The sequence below is a fragment of the Oryza glaberrima genome, chromosome 3 (assembly GCF_000147395.1).
Source record: "Oryza glaberrima chromosome 3, OglaRS2, whole genome shotgun sequence".
NCBI lineage: Eukaryota > Viridiplantae > Streptophyta > Magnoliopsida > Poales > Poaceae > Oryza > Oryza glaberrima.
Window position 1 is genome coordinate 21422244 of NC_068328.1, and position 24569 is coordinate 21446812.

General features: G+C 43.4%; 2 protein-coding genes across 3 annotated transcripts; one reads left to right on the forward strand and one right to left on the reverse strand.

The window, feature by feature from the left end:
* Positions 1–14697: 14697 nt before the first annotated feature.
* On the reverse strand, positions 14698–21081 carry LOC127765802 (uncharacterized). 2 transcript variants are annotated; one of them, XM_052290762.1, is made up of 18 exons: positions 20912–21081; positions 20135–20210; positions 19915–20055; positions 19370–19723; positions 19035–19193; positions 18788–18882; positions 18173–18290; positions 17949–18046; positions 16945–17202; positions 16736–16848; positions 16382–16455; positions 16154–16208; positions 15992–16066; positions 15835–15908; positions 15699–15747; positions 15308–15392; positions 15101–15157; positions 14698–15004 (listed from the first exon to the last, which is right to left on the reverse strand). In XM_052290762.1, the coding sequence occupies exons 4-18, from the start codon at positions 19477–19479 to the stop codon at positions 14997–14999; spliced, it is 1428 nt and encodes a 475-aa protein (XP_052146722.1). In that variant the 5' UTR covers positions 19480–19723; positions 19915–20055; positions 20135–20210; positions 20912–21081; the 3' UTR covers positions 14698–14996. The 2 variants fall into 2 exon arrangements, with proteins under 2 accessions (XP_052146722.1, XP_052146721.1); XM_052290761.1 differs by having other exon boundaries at positions 20135–21081.
* A 1787-nt stretch (positions 21082–22868) lies between these two features.
* LOC127766321 (uncharacterized) lies at positions 22869–24264 on the forward strand. Its single transcript, XM_052291398.1, has 4 exons — positions 22869–23201; positions 23508–23592; positions 23743–23799; positions 23896–24264. The coding sequence occupies exons 1-4, from the start codon at positions 22869–22871 to the stop codon at positions 23901–23903; spliced, it is 483 nt and encodes a 160-aa protein (XP_052147358.1). The 3' UTR covers positions 23904–24264.
* The last annotated feature ends 305 nt before the right edge of the window (positions 24265–24569 follow it).

The following is a 24569-nucleotide window of genomic DNA, read 5'->3' on the forward strand; positions in this document are numbered from 1 at the left end:
AGCTAGTTTGCATGGTTCTAAGCACGACTAGGGATTGATGCATCTCAAAGTATGAAAAGAAACATGCAATCTAGACAATCAAGATATTAGACACTTCAAGATGATAGATGCCTTAGCTAATCTAATCTAGCAAGACAATTTAACCGAAACCAGCATAAACCCTAAAGCGAGCAGCAACCGATAGAGCTAAATTGAAAAGCTAAGAATAGATTAGCTAAGACATATGATAGCAATGACTCGCAATATCGAGCCTAACATGTCTAAAGCGACATGTTAGCCCCGATAGCGCTGGCCATTGAGACGGGTTACCTCTTGTGAAGAACTCGCCGGAAACGAGAAAAGTAAAAGGGTGGTGATGCACCGAAGTTGTATTGGATTGGCTCCCGTATTACAATGCTATGGGGTTTATATTTATACCCCAAGTACATATTAGTCCGTTATGGACACGACTCAAACCTTTCTAAAGTTAAGATAAAAATAAGACCATATACGGCGGTCTCTTACCAAATCTAACAAAAACCGACTCAATATCCTAATTAATAGATACAATTGCCTTAATTGAGCTCCATCTCTAATTGGCAATGACGGTTATCCCAATCTAAGCCCATGCTGAGCCTAAGTCATGCCATATCAGCTGTATCGGCCATCAATCTTCTCAACTTGTTCAGTCTTCAACCTCTGTTTCTAGCCGATGCGGTATCCAGCCGATCTGTAGTATGATTCTGAATCCAACTCGATTCAACACCAAATCCGCTTCGATTTTCTTCCTTCTTCTCCGAATCTGATGCAAATTTTCGTTGTTAACAAATATACCACTATTTTTATCAATTGTCTATACAATATGCCATTGGGCCATATACTTTGTAAAGAATTTCCAAAATGCCTATGGAAATATAAGGCTGACAATTGATTTATCTTGTCAGAAGATTAAGAGAATTATGAGAAATTTTGTCTATCCTCCTAGCACATCATAGTAGTTTGTGTAAGTTTCGATATTTCTGCATTATTAACTAACTTTTGAAAATAAAACTTACATATTATATGGTACATAAATTGTGTTATTGTTTTTATTTATGTAAGTAATCTTTCATATGATACACCAAATATTTTTGTGCTATTATCTTTAGGGAGATATTCAGTGAAAACTCGTGAAAATCGGGCCTAAAAGTTTTTAAATTTATGAAAACAAATTACCAGAGATAGATGTGGACTTAAAATATATTCAAGTTCAAACTCAACTTTATTTTGAAGTAAAAAATGAAAGCTTCATGTGAATAGTAACATGATACTATTACCTCAAATTTGTCCCTTTTGTTTCTCTCAGATAAAGTTGAGTTTGGATTTGAGATTTGGTATAAATGTATTTCATGCCTATACTTCTATCCAGTAACTTTTCATGAATTTAGAGAACTTTTAGGTATGATTTTCATGGGTTTTCATTGAATATTTCCCCTTTATCTTTTTTAAGTGATTCCTCTTTCATAAACTACACAAAAATACCTCAGGAAATACTTCCACTCCCTCATTTTTCATGCGTGCGAGCTTCTTCTGAACCGTTAAACAATGTGTTTTTTGAAAAAAAAATCTATAAAAAAGTTGATTTTAAAAAGCATATCAATCTATTTTTAAATTTTTTTATAGCATGCACTAACGAGTCACCTATTTTGCGTGCGCTAGAGAAGTTCCAACCTTCCCTCTCAAATACACCCTAAAAGCATAAAAAACAAATCTTAAAACTGACACGCAAAGTTAGGAGGCTAAGGGCCTCTTTGATTAGGCTTTGCCTTTTAAGTCAGATTTTTGACTTATATGATTTATAAGCTAGTGGATTTAAAGCCCTAAATTTAAAGGTAAAGTCATATATCTATCTTAAATAAGCCAAAATAGTTTCTCTAACCTAACTTTTGGCTTAATAGTGTAAGAGTGGTTTATGGCTTAAAAAAGCCAAACAAAAAACCGTTTGTTTGTTTAAGCTTAAACTTTTCGGCTTATAAGTCTAAATAAAGAAGACCTAAACACATTTTTTTCATAATCTTTTGGATCTTAACGGGATATACTTTATCAATCTTGTATGTTCTATAATGGTATCTTCGACATTATAAAAAAAGTTGGCTATACAATCAATTTTTTTAGATAGGAGTAGAGCTCGTCTACTACTGCGCTGCATTCACCACTGCAGATGTAATAAAACCTCAACAATTAGCTACTACCTCCATTCCAAAATACTCCTAAGTATCTACTCCCACACATACCAATACAAACACTAAAAGACTAGAATATCTCTACTTTATCCAATCCTAAGAGTAGGTACAATAGCAGGCTATAAACCAGCTATAAACATATTTTAAAGAGATAAAGGAAGAGGGAGAAGAGCAGCGGGCTATAGATCTGTAGCCAGCTGCAGCACGAACTCCAAGACGTAATGTGTGTATGATATGTGGGACCATATATTAATAGTATAGTAAACAACTATTGTATAAATTGGCTATTACATTGGCTATAAATGATTTGGAGCTGATAGTGGGCTATAATGTTAAACTTGCTCTAATGCAATTACTACTCACTTTATCTACTTCCAATATAATTGTTCTCTATTTTTATAAAATCTGACGCAATGATTACTTAAAAGAACTTATTTGAGCTAAATGGGAGGTGATAAAAATAAACTTAATATGAAACTGACGTAGTAGCCAACTACTAGCACATAGGAGTACATATTGTCAAGTGTCTCGTCCGTTTTCTCCCAGGCGAGGTCATTCTTTCTTTTCTACAACTGTGGTGCGTACAGTGCAGCAGCAGTTGTATGCACTTGTGTTGATCTGCTGCTAACGAGTTGTTCTCGTTTGGAGGTGGAGAAGAAGTGAGTTGTAAATGAACCGACAGATCGATGGCCACAAATAAAAGCTTCCATAGTTGTAAATGAACTGCCGGCCGGCCTGCAAAATGCCGGGTCTCCCGCGCCGCGCGCGACGATCGAGTGGATAAGACGATACGCGCGCGGCCAATGCATGCAATGGATGGAAATCGGCAATCGAGTCGAGCGATTGACCGAATAGTGTCGGCGGGCGAGGGAGGAAGAAATTTACTGTACTCCACTGACCACTTCACAGGACAGGGGGCAGAGAATACAGAGCCGCCGCCGTGATGATGCTGTTGCTGCCGTGCCGTCTGCATACCTGCCTCGGAAATGTGGGCATGGCTGGCCACGCCTACGTACGTCTGGCTTCACCGACCATTGGCTATATATAGGCCGGCTAGTTAGGGCAAGTTTAATGGGTGATGGTAACCCCAATTTTACCTACATCATCCATCCATAAAATTAAAACTAATTTATATAAATGCATTGCATTTAATATACTGTAGTATCACATTGGCTAATTTGCGAGATAAATGTTTTAAGCCTAATTAATTCATAATTAGAGAATGTTTACTGTAGCATCACATAGGCTAATTATGTATTAATTAGGCTCAATGGATTCGTCTCGCGAATTAGTCCAAGATTATAGATGGGTTTTATTAATAGTCTACATTTAATATTTATAATTAGTGTCCAAACATCCGATGTGATAGGGACTTAAAAGTTTTAGTCCCATCTAAACAGGGTCTAATACACTTGCCACCAATCAACCCCTCTTCTTTTCTTTTTTTTGTTTCTTAAAGTTTGTGTGGATGTTGCCTCTTGTAGTCTTGTATGAGGTGTGATGACTGCTTCTCTCTCTTCTCTTCTCTCCTCCACATCACCATCATTTAAGTATTCAGTTGCATATACATGTTGTATACTTGCACAGCGTATCTGACTCGGATTAGCTCTAGTTCTTTATTTCTTTCTTTTTTTTTCTTTTCTTTACACAATCCGACAATCGGAGTCCGACTCTATAATGCTGTCCGCGTGTGTAGGACTAACTGAATATCTTTCGGAGGAAACAGAGAAATGGGGTAAAAAACACTCGGATTTCCATAAGCCGCATGATCCATATACTAGCAATCACTGGTTAGTTTACTACACATTGTTTCTCTTTCAAGTTAGGAGAAAATCAAGATCAGAAGATAGCCCAAATAGAAGCCTGCGGGAGTCATAGTAGTATAAACTAAGCAGGATTGTGAGCGCTCATAAACTTCCCATTTCCCAATGATCATCGTGAACCGTGAACTCCGAACCTGCGGAAGCGTATTACCATGTGTGAGTGCGAGATCTGGGCCGTAAAGGCCTGATCGAGCGGCAGTGGAAGTTCCCAAGGGGAACCCCTGTGAAACGCGCTATACACCATGGAACGCTGAATTTTACTGCTAGTCGGGATCTGCGAACACCCAACCCAACCGACGCCGTTGCCTCCGCCGCTCCGAGCCTCCGATCCATTGCTGCGAGAAAGCTATTGGGTGATCAGTCGCGTGCGTCCCTCCCCGCGCGACTGGACACGTGTCGCGCGCGGAGCATAGTGGAAAAAACCGGACCGGTCCGGCGGTTGAACCGGAAAAAACCGGAACCGACATGCATTCGAACCGCTGTGAACCGGCTGAACCGGGCGGTTTTGTGTTGAACCGGAGATTAAACCGCTTACGGTTGGACCAGTGAAGGTTTGTAATGGGCCAATGAGAGGCCCAGTATGGTCCATATCATATTGGTACCTCGAACTTTTTGGCAAAAATGGGTCAGGTCTGGGGGTTGAGGTTGTATATCACTTGTGACTACTAGCAAACATGCACTATACCTATACGTAAAAAATCGCGGTTGAACCGCCGGTTCATCGGTTAGACCGGCGGACCGGTGAACCAAAAGGTCCGCCGGGTCAAGCTCCGGTCCGAGTTTTTATACTATGGCGCGGAGAGGGGGCGGCGGACGCGCCGCGCGGGAGACCGACTTTTTCCTTCTTTTTTTTTTTTTTTCTTTTCCGTGTTTTCTGTTTCTGTTCGGTTGGCTGTTTTTTTTCCCTTTTTTTTTCTGTTAAGATTGGTTTTCCTTTTTTTTTTGTTTCTCTTCTGTTTTTTTTGGGTTTTTTTAGATATATGAATACAAAGTTTGCATTCGTACATATGTAAAGTTTGTATACGCGTATACAAACTTTGTATATGTGATGCAATTTCTTTTTTTATTTTTTAAATACGTATGTATATGAACTTTGTATACATCATATACAAAGTTCATATACATCATATACAAAGTTCATATATGTCCTATATAAGCTTTGTATACATCGTATATAAACTTTGTATTTTGTATATGTGTATATATTTTTACACATTAAAAGATATTCATAACTATATGATGTGCACTAGGGTTCCCGATCTTCCGAAAGGTATCGAACTAGCAATATCATCTAAAGAAACCAAGGCTTGTTTGCATATCAAGAAATAGCACATATCATCATCTGAAATTTCAGCAATGTCACATTTCGTTGCAAGCATAACACCACCCTTCAACTTAATTCCCTCAGCCTTAGAACTAGGTGAAAGCTTATCCTTTTTAGGTGGAAAAACAAATTTAGCCACTTGTTGATTTTCAGATTCATCAAGTTTCAAACTAGCAGCTCGCTCTTTATCAGCTTCTACAATTTCAGCAGAGGTCAAAGGTAGCAAAGTAATTTTCTTCCCATTATGCACAAAAGTGTATTTATTACTCCTACCATGGTGTGTAGCATCATTATCATGTTCCCAAGGACGGCCCAGCAAAAGTGAACAAGCTTGCATAGGAACCACATCGCAATCAACAGAATCTGCATATGAGCCAATGGAAAACGAAACCCTACAAACCTGTGTTACCTTTGCTCTTCCGAAATCGTTTAACCACTGAATATGGTAAGGGTGTGGATGTGTACGTGTAGTCAAGCCAAGCTTCTTGACCAAATCAAAACTCACCAAGTTGTTGCAGCTTCCTCCATCAATGATCACACGTGCACGACGGTTGTTGATGACGAAGAAAATCTGAAACAAATTATGGCATTGCAACCTGTCATGCTGCTGTACCTGCGCGCTGAGCACCCGCTGCACAATGATGGTCCTATAGTCCGTTGTGTCATCACGACCAAAAACTTCGCCATCGTCATCCTCAACTTCTTCTTCTTCCCCCTCTTCCTCTTCCACGTCGGAGGTGGTGATGTAGCCATCTTCTGTAGCAACATAGGCCCGTTGACTAGGGCAATCTTTCTGCACATGCCCAAACCCTTGGCAACGGTAGCACTGAATGCGTCCCGTCGAGGTGACAGATGAGGCACTCTTGGCGGGTACCTGCGAGGAACCTTTACCTGGCTCTGCTGGTCGTGGTGGTGGAGATGGTTTTGGTGCCGCAGAAGCTCCGGATGTAGCTGGTTGCTTGCCCACTGGCTGGGAGGACGCCCGAAAAGAGACGGCCTTGGGCAGTCCCGCAGATGGCATCGTGTGCGGAGTGTATGTGCTCGCCTTGCTCTTGCCCTGATGCTCACGCCCCTGTAATTCCTTCTCTGCAAGCATAGCAAATCGAAACAACTGGTTGATAGAGTTAAATTCCTTATAATCAACAATGTTCTGAATTTTCTCCCTCAAACCAGAATAAAAACGACAAATAGAATCCTTGACCCCCTCCACTATGCCACAGCGTCTCACACCCTTTTGTAGCTCACCATAGTAATCCTATATAGATTTATCCCTTTGTTCCAAACGCATCAGTTTCTTGTGTAAATCTCTATGATAAGATGGAGGAACAAACCTATCGCGCATAGCTACCTTAAGTTCTTCCCAAGTAGTAGGTAGTACCCCCTCATCAGATAACCCAGCCCACCACATAATAGCAAAATCCTTGAACTCACTACTAGCTTGTCTAACTCTATGTTGCTCGGGTACAAGGTGGGCATTAAACTTTTGTTCTACTGTCATCTCCAATCAAGGTATTTCTCAGCATCATAATATCCCGAAAAAGATGGTATTTTAAACTTAACCTTAGCATAAGGATCATCGGGCACGCGATTATTATTATTACCTTGTTGGTGGCGAGTGCCACCCATACCTGTGCGGTTTGTGCGTAGGCGACGTCGTAGCCGTGCTTGCCTTGTAGCCGGTGCATCAATATAGCCATTGGAATCATACACCGTGTCTTCAGGATGAGCATCGTCGTCACCACTCACCACTTCCTCATTGGAAGGTGTCTCCAACGCGGCGACCCGATCAGTTAGCGTGGATATCCGCTTGTCCAACCTCTCCATGTGGTTCAGGAAGCCGATTTTAGTGAAGGCATCTTGGACAGACTTTGCAACGGCCTCCGTGATGTCCTTTTGAGTATTTTGTTGGAGTGTTCGTAGTTGCTCTTGGCTGACACAGTCAGCAAAATCCTGGAGACTCTTCTCACCTTCGTTACCTGACATTGAAACACCAAAACAGAAACAAAACGGTGAAGGTTATCCCTAATAATCTACTACGCAGGTGTAGTGGTGCCTCTCAATAATTCTCAGCAATATGGAGTTCCTAACCAAGCTCTTATAAGGTTCTTACCAGCAAAACAAAGGATACCTGGAAGGCGTAGTCGCGATTGCAGGGATCAAGAACTTGTACGTACTGTCCAGAAGTAATATGTGGATCTAGGAAAGCCAAATATATGTATATGAGTGGTACACAATCCAATGACAGATAGTAATGCTGAATAAAAATCCCAAGTCACTTGCCCTTAGTTGCTGGTCTACTCGTGTCCTAGACAGTAGTGGTAACAATTATGGCTCAAGAAAAATGACACCAGTAAGCAGCAAAGAAGGACTTGCAGGCAAGCTTCGGCGAGTTTCAGCAAAAACTACAAAACCGAACTAGCAGATAAGCTCAACGGAGCGCGTCGTGAGCTCAAAGCACTAGTGGAAATCAACTTTTCTTTTTTTTTCTTTTATTTTTTTGATATTTTTTTCTTTTTTTAGAACACGAAAATAGGCACACCTCCAAGTTACAACTCAATCGGAGTAGATATGTGGCCTATGGATTTTTCTGAAACCACTATAAACAAGGTGCAGGAACTTGTGAGCTCGAACAGACAATTTTGCAAGCCAAATTTTGGAATTTTGGATTTGCCAAACCCGCCAAAGGGGGGAGAAACAGATGTAAAATTTTTTTCTCTTATCCGAAAAGTTAAATTTTGCCTGATTCCGAGTCCGTATGCAAAAGTTATGGCTGTTTGAAGTTTCGGCTTCCGGCTAGGTTTTCCAGAGGGGATATAACCTAGTCTATTATGCGGTGGAATTGGGATATGGTGGCAGCGGAGTTGTAGGGTGTTCTGGTGATGCGTGGTGATCTGGATGGGTGTTTATGATGGCGGAAACGGCTCTCAAAGGATGAACCCTAACACACGGTGAAAGGTAGCGGCTAGGGTTACAAAGGACAAACACACGACTAGACTAAAACACGCACTAGACCAGCAACAGGAACTTAAACTAGGACTCAAACTCAACACTACGGACTCTGAAAAAGAATCATGCAAAGGCTAAACACGGTCTAGGTTAAGGTAACTAACAACTAAAAATTTTTTTGGCTTTTCTGTAGACTCTAGGATGATTGCGAAAAACAAAAACTAATCTAGGGCAAAGAAACTGAGCGAACCTGACGGTGAACCTAGAGCTCTGATACCACTTGATGTGCACTAGGGTTCCCAATCTTCCGAAAGGTTCCGATAAACAATGATTTGGGCGGAGTCGCGACACAAATCGATCCGGCTTCTTGAACGCGTACGCTCTTGAGCCCCGCAATCGCAGCACCACGTCTCCTATGGTTATCACCCGTGCCGAAACGCGAATAACCTCGCCGAGAAGGCTAATCCCTATTTGCCAATCGAAGAATACAAACAAGAACAAGATAGAAAACAACCAAAATTGCAGATGAATGATTAAGCTCACGAGTTGGGGTCTTACAAACCGATCTAGCGGCGAAACTGTTCTCGACAGATTAATCTAAGCAAAACCCAAAAACCTAAAGATGGCGGCGAGTACTGATATATAGAGTTTAGGGTCGTGCAAACCCCTCTCGACGCAACCCTAATGGGTTCCAACACGATACACGGGCCAAAGGCCCAAATACGGTGACGCAGCACCGGGACAGATTCTGGATGTCAACTTGTTCGGTCAATTCCCATTGACTCGGAAAGAATTTGGACGTGGGACCAAAACCATTGGAAAGGTTATCTTCTTAGCTTTCCATCCATATAAAGAACGCCCTAATCCGAGCACGTATGCGACCTGGGCGCCCGTTTTAGTGCAGACTGGTCCTGGACTCCGAATTGCACCCGACGTCGACTTGGTTTGGGCCTCCACCTTGACTTGGACGTCCCGATGATCCTCCATGGCTCTAAGTCCTTCTCCAAGTGTCTCCTTGTCCCCTCCATTGTTCCTAGTCACAATATAATCATTAGGTAGCAATCTATTCTCGAATTCATACAAAGAAGAACATAGGAATGAGCTCACCTCTAAATTTAATTGTCGCGCACGAGCTCTTGTTATCGGTCCTTGAATGACCGTTGGAGGATTGTTGTGTGTATCCGAGGTAGTGATATCCGCATCACTATATATACATACATATGTATATGCGTGTGTATATGTAGTATATACATAAGTATAGTAGATACAGGGAAGAGACTAGAGGGGGGGGCGACTGACCGCGCGCGCGGCTGATCGCGTATCAGCCCAGCCCCCCCCCCCCCCCCCCCCCCCGCACGCGCGTCCCTCCCCACGCGACTGGACACATGTCGCGCGTGGAGCATAGTGGAAAAAACCGGACCGGTCCGGCGGTTGAACCGGGAAAAACCGGAACCGACATGCATTCGAACCGCTGTGAACCGGCTGAACTGGGCGGTTTTGTGTTGAACTGTAGATTAAACCGCCTACGGTTGGACCAGTGAAGGTTTGTAATGGGCCAATGAGAGGCCCAGTATGGTCCATATCATATTGGTGCCTCGAATTTTTTGGCAAAAATTGGGTGTATACTTGGGAATCGACCTCAGGTCTGTGGGTTGAGGTTGTATATCACTTGTGACTACTAGCAAACATGCACTATACCTATATGTAAAAAATCACGGTTGAACCGCCGGTTCATCGGTCAGACCGGTGAACCGAAAGGTCCGCCGGGTCAAGCTCCGGTCCGAGTTTTTATTCTATGGCGCGGAGAGGGGGCGGCGGACGCGTCGCGCGGGAGACCGACTTTTCCCTTCTTTTATTTTTTTTTTGCTTTTTCGTGTTTTCTGTTTCTGTTCGGTTGGCTGTTTTTTTCCTTTTTCTTTTGTTTCTGTTAAGATTGGTTTTCCTTTTTTTTTCGGTTTCTCTTCTGTTTTTTTTTCGTTTTTTTAGATATATGAATACAAAGTTTGTATTCGTACATATGCAAAGTTTGTATACGCGTATGCAAACTTTGTATATGTGATGCAATTTCTTTTTTTTTATTTTTTAAATACGTATGTATATGAACTTTGTATACACATCATATACAAAGTTCATATATGTCCTATATAAACTTTGTATACGTATATAAACTTTATATATGTGTATATATTTTTACACATTAAAAAATATTCATAACTATATATACATACATATGTATATGCGTGTGTATATGTAGTATATACATAAGTACAGTAGATACAGGGAAGAGACTAAAGGGGGAGCGACTGACCGCGCGCAGCTAATCGCGTATTAGCCCAGGCACCCCCCACCCCCTCCCCCCCGCGCGTCCCTCCCCGCGCAACTGGATACGTGTCGTGCGCGGAGCATAGTGGAAAAAACCGGACCGGTCCGGCGGTTGAACCGGGAAAAACCGGAACCGACATGCATTCAAACCGCTGTGAACCGGCTGAACCGGGCGGTTTTGTGTTGAACCGGAGATTAAACCGCCTACAGTTGGACCAGTGAAGGTTTGTAATGGCCCAATGAGAGGCCCAGTATGGTCCATATCATATTGGTACCTCGAATTTTTTGGCAAAAATGGGTGCATACTTGGGAATCGACCTCAGGTCTGTGGGTTAAGGTTGTATATCACTTGTGACTACTAGCAAACATGCACTATACCTATATGTAAAAAATCGCGGTTGAACCACCGGTTCATCGGTCAGACCGGCGGACCGGTGAACCGAAAGGTCCGCCGGGTCAAGCTCCGGTCCGAGTTTTTATACTATGGCGCGAGAGGGGGCGGCGGACGCACCACGCGGGAGACCGACTTTTCCCTTCTTTTTTTTTTTTGCTTTTCCGTGTTTTCTGTTTCTGTTCGGTTGGCTGTTTTTTTCCTTTTTTTTGTTTCTGTTAAGATTGGTTTTCCTTTTTTTTCGTTTTTTTTAGATATATGAATACAAAGTTTGTATTTGTACATATGCAAAGTTTGTATACGCGTATGCAAACTTTATATATGTGATACAATTTCTTTTTTTTATTTTTTAAATACGTATGTATATCGTATACAAAGTTCATATACATCATATACAAAGTTCATATATGTCCTATATAAACTTTGTATACATCGTATATAAACTTTGTATATGTGTATATATTTGTACACATTAAAAAATATTCATAACTATATATACATACATATGTATATGCATGTGTATATGTAGTATATACATAAGTATAGTAGATACAGGGAAGAGACTACCCCCCCCCCCCCCCCCCCCCCCCCCCCGGGGGCGCTGAATGCTTAGTAGTGGCACTGGCACATTGTGTCTCTTTTTGGTTGGAGAAAACTTAAGACCAGCAGACAGCCCTGCTAATCCAAATTGGAGATTGGGGGAGAATCGCATAAGCGAGGCGAGGGAGTATGTGAGGGGTTATCTCTGATGGATTTGTCGTATACTCTTGCACATTCTAGTCTAGCTTGTTCTTTTTTCTATCTGTTTTTACTTAGTCATGCATGTAATAATAAGTGGCTGACCGGGTTCAGATCACCATCGGGCTAGAGTAGCCGCATCGTTTGTTTTCGGTTAGCCGACCGAGCTGAGATTGGATCAGGTAAAGTCGTTGATTGTTATGCATGTAACAAACTCCCAATAGATCTAATCTAATAAAAGGAGAAGAAGAGAAATCAGAAAAGGCTGTCGATAGTTCGGAGCACAAACTCTCGATAGTTTTTCGTTCTCTGCATTTGTTCGTCAGTTTACTGTACACGTTCGGCAAGATTCAGCAAATTTCTTTAGTAGCCCTGATCAGATTACTAGCCCGCCGTAATTCCATTGCGCGTACAAGATCTAGATTAACAGCTGACAAAAAAAAGAGCACATGGTAATCTACCTACTAACTAATAATGACAAATTAAGTGGCGATCGACATGAGCTCGCTAGTCTTGTGCGGCACTGTCTCCTGTGCGGCGCCTCTGTCGTGGCGGCTCCTGATCCTGCTCCTTCTCCGTCTCCGGCGTCGGCCTCTTATGCACGACGACGACGGGACTTGCTGCTCGGTTTGCATCGGCTAACAAGACCGCAGAGAACGCTTGTGATTCCGCAATCTCCGCCTCGGCCGTCGCGGCGTGCTTCTGCAGCGCCTGCACGATCTCCTCCTCCCCCGCGAAGGCGGCGGCGCCACGCGTGAGCTTCTCCTTCAACACGGTCATCTTCTCCACCACGGCGTCCTCGAACTTGATCGCGCTGGCCAACAACCCGGCCTTGCGGCTACGGACGGCATCACCGCCGGAGTCCTGCAGGACCAGTGATTTGGTGGACACGCGCATGGCGGTGATCAGCGCCGCAAGCTCCGGAATGACGGGGTGGTCTCTCGCCGCCATGCACCTGAGCTCCTTCTCCAGCAAGCGCCGCGCGGCGGAGGCGATCTCCACCGCCTCCGCGCGGCGCGCGTCGGCCCACGCGACGTGCTTCCTGAGTACCGCCTCCTCGGGCCTCCCTGTCCCGGCGAACACGGCCAGAGCCCTCCTGAGATCGAGCACATAGGACGCCATGTTATCCGCCGCCGACTGGGCGGAGATCACTGCACCTTCCGCCCATCCCACCTGCTCCGGCGAGGGAGGGTCGGGGTCCACAAGGTACTCGGTGGCTTCAGACAGCGCTGTCGCCGAGATTTCCTCGTGCTCTCGGTCCTCGGCATCGTCCTCCATCAGCTCGTCGATGAGCTCCTGGAGGTCATCGTCGACGGCGGGCGGCATGTCGTCCGCCATGATCGATCGATCTATGCACGGCAAAACTATGGCGGTATGCAAAATTAGTGATCTGTTGGACAGGATGGGAAGCAAATCTCCCTTGAAGGCGGGCCCCAATAAATAGAGAGATGGAGAGGATCCGATTCGGAGTCCATGTACTTCCGTGGATCCGATTCGTAGATGGACTTGCGTGGCCCACACCGCCACACGACATTCCACTCTGTGCCTCTTATTTATCTGTGGGCCATCATATGCATAATACTGTTTTCGACTGAACAAATTTGTTTTTCCTGAACTAAGAACATGGCAGAACATCATACCAAATCAAAGTGTTAGCATAGTATCATACTGTTAGGATTTCCCCAGAAAATCACGTCAAAAATGGGGCGCAAACAATTGGCAGCAATCTAATCAATGAATAAATCATGGGAAACATTAAATTTGAACCTAAAGCATAAGCATTAATGCTGGCATCCACACAAAGTTCAGAAACCTTGTTTCTAGTACCATTCTTACACGAAGTATTTTTCTTTGTTCACTCTTCATGTACAAAATAATGAGGTGTTGTTTGAATCTCCTGAAGATGAAAATAAAAATTAAGTGTTTCACACAAAACGAGATGGTAATAACGTGTGATTAATTGAGTTTTAATTATTATAAACTTGAAAAATATACTAATCTGACATTTTAAAACAACTTTCATATAGAAAGTTTTCGCACGAAACACACCGTTTTGTAGTTTGAAAAGCGTGCCATGAGTATTCAAAATTTCATCACCGTCTAGTTGGAGAAACGAACAAGACCTAAGTCAATCGGGTGAAAATCGGCAGTGTAAAAGGAATATTGAAGGACACTCCATTCTTCTTCTTCCCTCAACCCGACATCCTGTAATGAAGAAAATTCCATCTTTTTAACAAGGGGGATAGTGGACATTCCGTTCGAGGAGACAAATCTTGCCTCGAAATCGAGATGCTTTAAACCTTTAAAGGCTAAACACAAGAACAAAAAGAACTGTAGATGTATGAAGGTTGTGAGGCTGTGCAGGGAGCGATAGATACAATGCATCCGAACTGGAATGATGTATGCATAGGGACAAATTAGAACATTGAACCGATATGAACACACACCCAACGAAGGAATTTTTGACAAAGACCCAGATAGGGGAGCACAGAGAGTGATGGGGGGTATTGGGGGATGGACATTTTTGAGAGCCACTGACTGCATGTTCGAATGTGGGCCGGCGTCACCAAACGGCATCCCCGTGAAACAGCGACGACTTAAGAAGGAGATTTGTGTAGGACAACGAATTTCGCATGATGGTTGGAACGGCTCGGTCCTATCGCTGCACATCGCCATGGAACGAAAGGTCTATGAAACTATTGGCCCATATACTATATTCACCAAAGATGTATCTGTACAGTAAGTGTTCCCGGGCAGTTACTGAACATCTCTTTAAGAACAGGAATGTAAAATGAACATCGTAGCCCAACAGCAACAGGCCAATGATCTCTGACCAACAAGAAATTAAATGGCTCTTTAATTTGTAGTTGCTCCTCTAGAGATTGCCTCCTCCTTTTCTTTTATATGGCATAGCTGGGAGAATAGAGCAGCACGTTATTGCGGGGAGGAAGAACAGAGCAAGGCGTAACGGGGAAAGGCATCTTCAAGTAAGTAAAGAAAGCGTATTAGTTGTGTGAGTCTACTGTGTGGGGCCCAGAGGGCAAACGAGTGCTGACTATATAAATCTCCAGCTGCTGTAGCGTATATATACAAGTTGAAAATGTAAGAAAACAATCTCTCTCTCTCTCTCTCTCTCTCTCTCTCTCTCTCTCTCCCCTTCTGCTTTCCTCTCAATTCTCTAGAATAAAAGTTCTTCCTGCTCGCCGGGCGTCGCAGTTCCTCGCCGACGACTAGGTTGTAACGGAACTGGATCAACTGGCTGCACCACAACTTGCACACATGAGCTACAGCATCAACCTGCCAAAGAGATACTAGTACTCCTAGAAGAACACTGTATCAAAACGACAAACTGTACCTTTTTCTGCATATACCGAATCGTAGTGCACCTCAGCCCAAAAACTAATGCATATCTCTGGGTTTTGGGAGAAAACAAAAATAAACAGAAATACATCAGATACACATCTACTCAAGTAAGTATGACCTACTAGGCAAATCAACTAAGAACAGTGCAGTTAGTATATTAATTGCAGTAAAAATTCAATTGCCAAAAAAAAAAGGCTACCTCCTTTTGGTTTCTGGTCAGCAGGAAGAACTTCAATGTAAAAGGTATCTCTGCATGATGTCAGCAGGGTTATCTTTACACCATACTGCAAAAACCAATGCGGATACTTGAGTTTCACATTTATAACAAGGATCGACATACAACATCCCTAGATCATTCACATAATCCTAAGATGCACAAGATTGCAATATAGCTGTTGAGACATGCTGGTTACCAAAATAAAAACCACAGAAAATAGCATTATTTCTTTTGATTATTTGTCAATTAATGAATCTCCAACCATACTGTCCAATACAAAGAACTATTGATCTGTATACTTCATAATATGGCCAATGTACAAGACAGCAATTTTTATTTAACAACTCAGGAAGTGAGGAAACATCTTGTTTACCAAGTCGGCAGCAGCCTGAAGCGTAACATGGTCACCCCACTCTCCATCCCTGGTCGATTTTGTGGCAACAAATTTTAAATGCATAATGTTACACTATAACAAAGATTTTCTTGTTACAAAAAGAGCAATTACTTACTCTGTCATCTTCTTCAGATATTCCCTATAATCCATAGGGACATAACCCGCATAAATTTCAGGATAAGACTCAAGCTGTGGAACAGTTCAAAAGGGAAACATGAGCATGGACAAGTAGAGTTCTAACAAGAAAACATGATGATTGCACCAACACTAACCTGTTTCACTACTTGCTGACGAACAAACCTGTGGTGTTCGGTGGTGTGGTACATTTGATCTGACAATGCTCGGAACTGAGTAAAAGACACATGCTAAAAGAGATAAGTACAACATGTAGTAAAATTAAGGAAAAGGGAAATGGCTAGATATTTTAAGTATACCTGGCAATTCCTGTCTCCTTTAACCTTGACTTCAGCCAGATCATACAGCACCAACCTAAATAAGAAATCACATCGTGCCATGAGTCAAATTTTAGAAGCAACATTAAGTGAAACACCTATGGTGACTCACATTACTAACACTGAACATACAAAAGCTGCCATGAGGTTCACATTCTATCAGTCGTAGATTTGGAAATACAGTTAAAAATATACTACAGGGCTATTTACCTGTCAAGCAGTCTTTGGTGATCTGCAAAGGCTTCAACAGCAGAAGGAATATCGCCATTTATTTTTGGAATATGCTACAATAACAGAGGGACATAAGTTACTTTTGAGATATAACATGAAAGATAACAAAACGCCTAGGAACACAACAAGTTCCTTGGTGATGGTGAGGAGAATTGGAGATACAGGTTTTCCAACCAAAGCAGACTGACAACTGAACTAAGTAAAAAATATACCAATGCTTGCAAATAATTTCCATGTATAAGTAGGACATTGAGAGCTGTCTGATAACTAGCATCAAGAAGAATCTCAATCTGAGCACATATGCTCAATCGTCGGTGGGGAATAAATACTTACAGGAATGGGAATCATGTTGGTCAATTTTTTCCCAGCTCGGTCATCATGGGCATCAACTCCAGGACGAAATTCCTTTTCAACTTCTTCAGGGGCAATTTTCTTTTTCTTTTTAACTGCAAATGCGTAGTGGATACAAGGAAAATTAAAGGTTAAAGAAGTCAGCAGAAATTTGCTCTTGAATCATATCCGGATGTATTCTACCTACTTACCTTCTGTTATATGTCTGCTCGCTGCCTCAAAAAGCGCGGTAACACCTCGTATTTTATTTGAACCAGGAAGAACTTTTCTGATCATGGCAGTTCCAGATAAGCCTTCTAAGTCAAGTGATGTCCCTTCAAGGTCTTCGATGTAATTAGCTGCTTGCCCAAACAGTGAGTCATCAGAAACCAGTGTCACTCCTGGAATCTTGCTGCGGAGTTCTTGCTTAGCATCTTTCCTTCTTTTCTGAGCGTTTTTTGCTTTGCCATCTACAAGAAGAAATGTTTGGAAAAGGCATGTTAAGTGGGGTGCGGACACATTTTGGAGGTAAAATTGAAGTGTTCCAAGGGTTACCACAGTTTCAAAGTCAATTTTCAGGTACTGATGTTGAGTCAATTTCATCTACAAAATTGCACACTGAGAGTGTGAACGTTCCCTTTCCAAATTGGCAAAATAATCACTTTCCAATAATCCTTTTGTAGTTACATTATTATTACTTAACATGATACAAAACAACAAGATACCATTTTACAAGAAATTAGGGGGGATCAGCTTGTTGTTTTGTCAAGTAACAGCAAAACATAAACAATGAATTCTGTTTCTTGTCAGAAATCATGCATGTTGTTACAGTATGAATTGACATGCTTAACTAGATTAGAGGTTTCTGTACGGTTTCCATGCATGAGACGAGAATTTACAAGTTGTGAAACCAAGAGCAAGCAATTAACCTAGTTGGAATTTCCATCCTGATTAATTGAAATATCCACTCGTTACTCTGGACATGACCTGATATAGATATCAAACTACACTGGGTGTATAGGGTGTAAGAAAAAAGATGCCGTGGCTGCCCTGAAGCCATTGAGTTGGACACTAGCATTTTTTTCCCTGACAACCACTGGAGCTCTTAGCAGTTTGTGCACCTGATAGTGCATCCACACACACCAAAAGTAAAAACAGGCCCAATCAACTCCACTCCACAGTTCAAAAGAGCAAGCCCAAATTCAAATATATTTACCGAGAGACTGAAGCATCTGAGACTCTTTCGTGCTCCCCTTTGTTAGTGCTAGCGACCTGCTTCCAATCTCCTTCGCTTCATCCTTCCACATTTTATCACTAGGGTTCAACAATTTGTCAGATTCACCAACAACATAATCTCAATTCTAACAGTTATTATCAGATCAAACAGAGCAACCAACAATACATATTTGCGCATAAGAAGGGAGCAGAGAAGTCACTAACCTGACTTCTTCTAGCCTGCGACGATCCCTCTTTATGTTCAGCGGTTGCTTGCTCTGGTCTAGTAAGCTTCCACTTGCTTTCTCGAGATCACCGCCCGTCATCTCATTCTCAGTATTGGCTGGGTGCATGACCACACATACACATGTTAGCTTCTCATATCAGGGAGTTTTTATATCATAGAAGTTTGTCAAAACTGAACACCAGGACTAGTTCTTGTAGTGAAAGAAAATCAGATTGGAGTAACTTAAACAACTCTCTATGAATCAGTGAACTTGCATTTGCATTTTGCAGGAAGAAAAAAAAAAGATCAGTTTCTTGTTGGAAATTCTGAAGTTACTTTTTTTCTCTTTTGAAATAAAGGCAGGAGTGCAAGAAACAAGGATCCAGTTTCAGAAACCAAGGTGTCAAAGCATCAGTGAACTTAACTAGATTAAGTTTCCGCATGGTTCCAACAAGAATTTACAGATATTGCCAATATCTGTTAACATTTCAATCCAGATTCATGGACATGGATCAACAACTAGTACATAGGCTTTTATACATGCATGTTCGTTCCCAGAGCAAAGGAAAAGAATTAAACCGGACACAGAGCAGGACAGGAGAGAGACTGATTACCATTGGGATGTTTGTTCTGACGCACGCAGTCGAAGTCGGGGCGCTGCAGTGTAGGTGGATCTCGCGCAGCAGCGGCAAATACCACCTCGTGGTCTCTGCACATCGATCAGACACGTGTGAAGCCAAACACAACTTGGCAAGAAAACCAACGCAAGAAAGCTGCAGGGATTGAGACGATCGAAAACAAAGCAAGAACGCAGCAAGAAACAAAGAACAAGAAGGGAAAGAAAGATTCGCAGGTCCTGACCTTCTCCTCTCGCCCCGTCTCAACTCTGCGGCCTCCGGTTCTCTGCCATCTTCTCTTGATTTTATCTTCTTGTTCTGGAGGTTGTTGCTCTTTTGGGGTCCCGTGGTGCTCTTGGTCCCGTGGTGTTCTCGCACGGTGGCGAACCCCACCTCCAGAACTCTGCAATCAATCGATCAGATATGCTTCTTGCATCAAACCAAACGAGAACTTCAAGAACACCGACCAAGAAAGACAGCAAGGAAGAATGGCGGTGGAACTGCGATTGAAACGGTCGAAAAGAAATGCAAGAACGTGAAGACGAACGAGAAGAGAATGGATTCGCTGGTCCTCCTGACCTGGGAATGCCGGGGCTTCGGTCAGTCTTAGTCTCTGCCGGGGAACGGCAGCCTCTGCTCCTATGCTCTCCCCGTCCCGATCCCTCAGCGTCGCCGTCCTGCCTCTCCATCTCCTTCCTCCTCTGCTCTTGGAGTAGGATGAGAATGCGAGGGAATTGCGCAGGGTGGAGAGGGAGTAGGGAAGAACTTGCTGTCTTGCAGAGAATTCAAGCTGGGGTAACACCAGCTGACGACGAAGGCTCGGCGGGGGAGAGAGGGAAACTGGGGTATTCGCCCCGCTTTATTGCTGTTTGCCAATCTGATCTGGGCTTTGGGCTTCCCATTTCCTGGGCCTCCTCTTCTTTTGGGCCGTTCCTTTCAAGAAAAGAACAGAGAGGATTATTATTTGAGGGTTAATAATCAGCTTATGTTTGTGAAATGCAAGATGATCATCCTTATTTGCGTATAATAATACTATGTAACACAGTGTTTTTTTACTTAAGGATAAGTAAAATAGTGCAACATGTGTGTGGGTGGGGAAGGAATAGAGATAAAACTTAACTTACTGTCATGCTCGAGCAGGTCTTTTTCATGCTCTTCTTGTAAGAAATGCAACTCGGCATCAACATTGTTCACCTTATCATCAATCAGATCTTTCAAAATACCTTCTGCTTCCATGATGTTGCTCCTGCCTATGCCATCTTGACCTACAAAAGTGAACCATCTCACTAACAATACTTATGCACAACTTCAAAAAGAAATTCTGGAGCAGTGTTAAGTATGCACCAATGAGCTCCGTTAATCCTCCTGATGGCAGCTTAGAGAACTTCTTTTCTGGAGTAAAACCATCTTATGAAACTGCCTGCAAAAGACAAATATTGTCTGTTTTTTAATCAACAAGAGGTTCTCCCAAGATAAATTTCAGTTAGGATCTCAATTCATACATCCTCACACTCCCCTCTAAAATTAGAAACCATTCAAAATCAAAATCCAAACTTAACACCTAATGAATTCCCTCCAATTCTCAATCCTAAGGCATATTATTCAACCTAAGCCACATCTCTCAGCCAGCCCACGGCCTTGCCCCGAGACAGCCGCCCTCGCACGCCACCTGCTCGACAAAATGCCGCACCGCTGCGGTCCGAGCAGCGAGCCACCGCGCCTCTCCTCAAAGCCGGCGCGCCACTGTAGCCGCCGTCACCGCAACGCCTCGTCGCCAGAAGTCCACGCCATACCCGCGGACCAAGACGGCCTCGCCGCGTCGCATCGAGCCCATGCCCCTACTCCTCGCCCCGTTGCCTCCCGCCGCCGCCAGTGCATGCGGTCGCACGCCGCTACAGCCACCTGCTCCCGTCCCACGCCGTCCTCGCCCTCCTCGCGGTCATGGCGGCTGTAAAAGCCCGCGTGCCGCGTGCCGCGGTCAGAGTCGCACTGAGCGAGCTAGCCACTAGCCTCCTCTCCCCCTCGCCTAGCCGCGCCGCCCAACATGCCGGCCTCCACCGACCACCACCGCTTCCCTCTTCCTCCCCACCGTACGCCCCGATCCACCTCGCTGCCGGCAACCTCGGGACGTTGCCGAAGCCCCGCCGCCTCCACGCTCCCGAACGACGCCCGCCACGCCGGGTCGATTCGTCCCCGCCCGAGCGCTGCTCCTCCGGCCACCGCTCGCTGCCGCCACGGTGGCCTCTCCTCCAAGCCCAGACGACCACCGCCCGTCGCCAACGCCGCCCTCGCCTCGCCGCTCGGAAGAAGACAAGACAAGGAGAGAAGAAGAAGGAGAAACAAGTCCTCGGCCCCACCTCTTTAACCCACCTGCACCTGCATAGTACTACTAGTAGGATCACCTATATATTTATCGACACATTTTATTTCAGAATTTTGACAAATATAATTATAGTATAATTGTGGTGTAACTATATTATAATTTCAATGTAACTACAGGCTAACTTATATATAACTTTTAAAAATTCCTCCGTAACATGCTGATTTTGTTAAATGGAGGTCATCTGGTCGTACGAACGAATCTTCTCACATGTGGTTGTTGACGAAAAATCTACGCTCTAACAATGGTGCGAGATATGTGTTGGTGCGAACAAAGTCGACGAACACAACGGCCTGGGAGATCTGCTTAGCTCCAATGCAGATCCAAAATATTGATGAGATGCGGACGTGCCACTCAGTTTGATTATGTAACCGACAAGATGTATAAAGTAAAAATTAAAGAGCCAATCGGTTGACAAGCCGATATAGCAACGCTAGCCGATGTCGATAGGGTTTTGAGCAACCGGCTATATGCCTAGTGTAGATTTTGACACTTGAGTAAATAATGATATAAATACAATCGACTGATGGTAATGAGTAAATAATGATATAAATACAATCGACTGATGGTAATATAATAAAACAATAATAGAAACCAATCAACTAATAATGATATGATAGAATGAGTGCTGATTCGATGGTTAAAGCATATATCGGCTAGTGTTCCGATGTCCAAACGATTAGATAATCAATGAAACATTTGTTGCAATCTGCTAAAACCAACTTGTATGTAATCCTTATAATCCGATGCAACGTCCAGATAACTCATCGGTTGAAACCCCGATAAAACCCTATTAGCAATCAAAAAACATGTTAGAGATTATGGTTCTAAGCATGACTAGGGCTGATGCAGCACAAAGTATGAAAAGGAACATAATATCTAGACAATCTCCTTGACTGATTTTCAATGTGGTAGATACATTAACTAATCTAGATCGACAAAGCAATTTAGCCAATACCGGTAAAACCCTACAAAACATCTGACCGATACAAATAAATTAAATAATCAACTTAGATTAACTAACATATATGATAAATAGGTGCACAAAATATCTGACCGATACAAATAAATTAAATAATCGACTTAGATTAACTAACATATATGTATAAATAGGTACACAAATATATCAACCGAACCAGAGTATTTTCGTGAAATGGCAGTCGTGGGAACGAATCTTCTCACATGTTCGTGCACCGTCACTACAGGCACCTTGCTGTCAACGGGTACGCCACCTACCACTGAAAGCACAACGCTGTTAAATCCTGAAAAATTCGCTCCCATAAAGAGTCGAACCTAGGATCTTAGATGCTACTGAGACTCTTGTAACCACTAGGCTATAGGCTCTTTCGCTATATCTGTCAATTTTTAAGAGAGAATTTATCGACAAATGGAGTATATGGCATAATTGTTCAATGTTACTGCGAAAACTCTTGCAGTTGCAGATGGGCTGGGCTCCGCGGCTGCGAGCAGCCCAACAGTGAAGTTGGGCCCTCGTTCGACCTCCATCTCGATCACGCGATTGGATCGGAAAGGAAATCGGTCCGTCGGGTACACGTACTCCGACTCGGATCGGCAGTCGTGTCTATTTATCGAGGGACATCCATCCATCGATTCCGTCCCATATCTCCAAGGTTTTGGGCTTTGCAATTTTTGGCGGTAACACGGACGGTAGGTAGTGCGTGCATCCATCGATCGATCATGGCGGACGACATGCCGCCCGCCGTCGACGATGACCTCCAGGAGCTCATCGCCGAGCTCATGGAGGCCTGCCCGGAGGAAGAGGCCGACGACCGAGAGTGTGAGGAGATCACGGCCACAGCGCTGTCTGAAGCCACCGAGTACCTTGAGGACCCCGACCCTCCCTCGCCGGAGCAGGTGGACTGGGCGGAAGGTGCAGTGATCTCCGCCCAGTCGGCGGCGGATAACATGGCGTCCTATGTGCTGGATCTCAGGAGGGGCCTGGCCGTGTTCGCCGGGACAGGGAGGCCCGAGGAGGCGGTGCTCAGGAAGCACGTCGCGTGGGCCGACTTGGTAAACAAGATGTTTCCTCACTTCCTGAGTTGTTAAATAAAAATTGCTGTCTTGTACATTGGCCATATTATGAAGTATACAGATCAATAGTTCTTTGTATTGGACAGTATGGTTGGAGATTCATTAATTGACAAATAATCAAAAGAAATAATGCTATTTTCTGTGGTTTTTATTTTGGTAACCAGCATGTCTCAACAGCTATATTGCAATCTTGTGCATCTTAGGATTATGTGAATGATCTAGGGATGTTGTATGTCGATCCTTGTTATAAATGTGAAACTCAAGTATCCGCATTGGTTTTTGCAGTATGGTGTAAAGATAACCCTGCTGACATCATGCAGAGATACCTTTTACATTGAAGTTCTTCCTGCTGACCAGAAACCAAAAGGAGGTAGCCTTTTTTTTTTGGCAATTGAATTTTTACTGCAATTAATATACTAACTGCACTGTTCTTAGTTGATTTGCCTAGTAGGTCATACTTACTTGAGTAGATGTGTATCTGATGTATTTCTGTTTATTTTTGTTTTCTCCCAAAACCCAGAGATATGCATTAGTTTTTGGGCTGAGGTGCACTACGATTCGGTATATGCAGAAAAAGGTACAGTTTGTCGTTTTGATACAGTGTTCTTCTAGGAGTACTAGTATCTCTTTGGCAGGTTGATGCTGTAGCTCATGTGTGCAAGTTGTGGTGCAGCCAGTTGATCCAGTTCCGTTACAACCTAGTCGTCGGCGAGGAACTGCGACGCCCGGCGAGCAGGAAGAACTTTTATTCTAGAGAATTGAGAGGAAAGCAGAAGGGGAGAGAGAGAGAGAGAGAGAGAGAGAGAGAGAGATTGTTTTCTTACATTTTCAACTTGTATATATACGCTACAGCAGCTGGAGATTTATATAGTCAGCACTCGTTTGCCCTCTGGGCCCCACACAGTAGACTCACACAACTAATACGCTTTCTTTACTTACTTGAAGATGCCTTTCCCCGTTACGCCTTGCTCTGTTCTTCCTCCCCGCAATAACGTGCTGCTCTATTCTCCCAGCTATGCCATATAAAAGAAAAGGAGGAGGCAATCTCTAGAGGAGCAACTACAAATTAAAGAGCCATTTAATTTCTTGTTGGTCAGAGATCATTGGCCTGTTGCTGTTGGGCTACGATGTTCATTTTACATTCCTGTTCTTAAAGAGATGTTCAGTAACTGCCCGGGAACACTTACTGTACAGATACATCTTTGGTGAATATAGTATATGGGCCAATAGTTTCATAGACCTTTCGTTCCATGGCGATGTGCAGCGATAGGACCGAGCCGTTCCAACCATCATGCGAAATTCGTTGTCCTACACAAATCTCCTTCTTAAGTCGTCGCTGTTTCACGG

Excerpts from the sequence above, each read along its gene's own strand:
- LOC127765802 (XM_052290762.1), bottom strand. The coding sequence starts at position 19,479 with ATGGAGAGGCAGGACGGCGACGCTGAGGGATCGGGACGGGGAGAGCAT. Across the intron at positions 18,883-19,034 it reads AGACGGGGCGAGAGGAGAAG|AGACCACGAGGTGGTATTTG; the intron begins GTCAGGACCTGC and ends ATCGATGTGCAG. Across the intron at positions 15,748-15,834 it reads TATCTGAAGAAGATGACAGA|GGATGGAGAGTGGGGTGACC; the intron begins GTAAGTAATTGC and ends AAAATCGACCAG.
- LOC127766321 (XM_052291398.1), top strand. The coding sequence starts at position 22,869 with ATGGCGGACGACATGCCGCCCGCCGTCGACGATGACCTCCAGGAGCTC. Across the intron at positions 23,202-23,507 it reads ACGTCGCGTGGGCCGACTTG|TATGGTGTAAAGATAACCCT; the intron begins GTAAACAAGATG and ends TGGTTTTTGCAG. Across the intron at positions 23,593-23,742 it reads TGACCAGAAACCAAAAGGAG|AGATATGCATTAGTTTTTGG; the intron begins GTAGCCTTTTTT and ends CCCAAAACCCAG.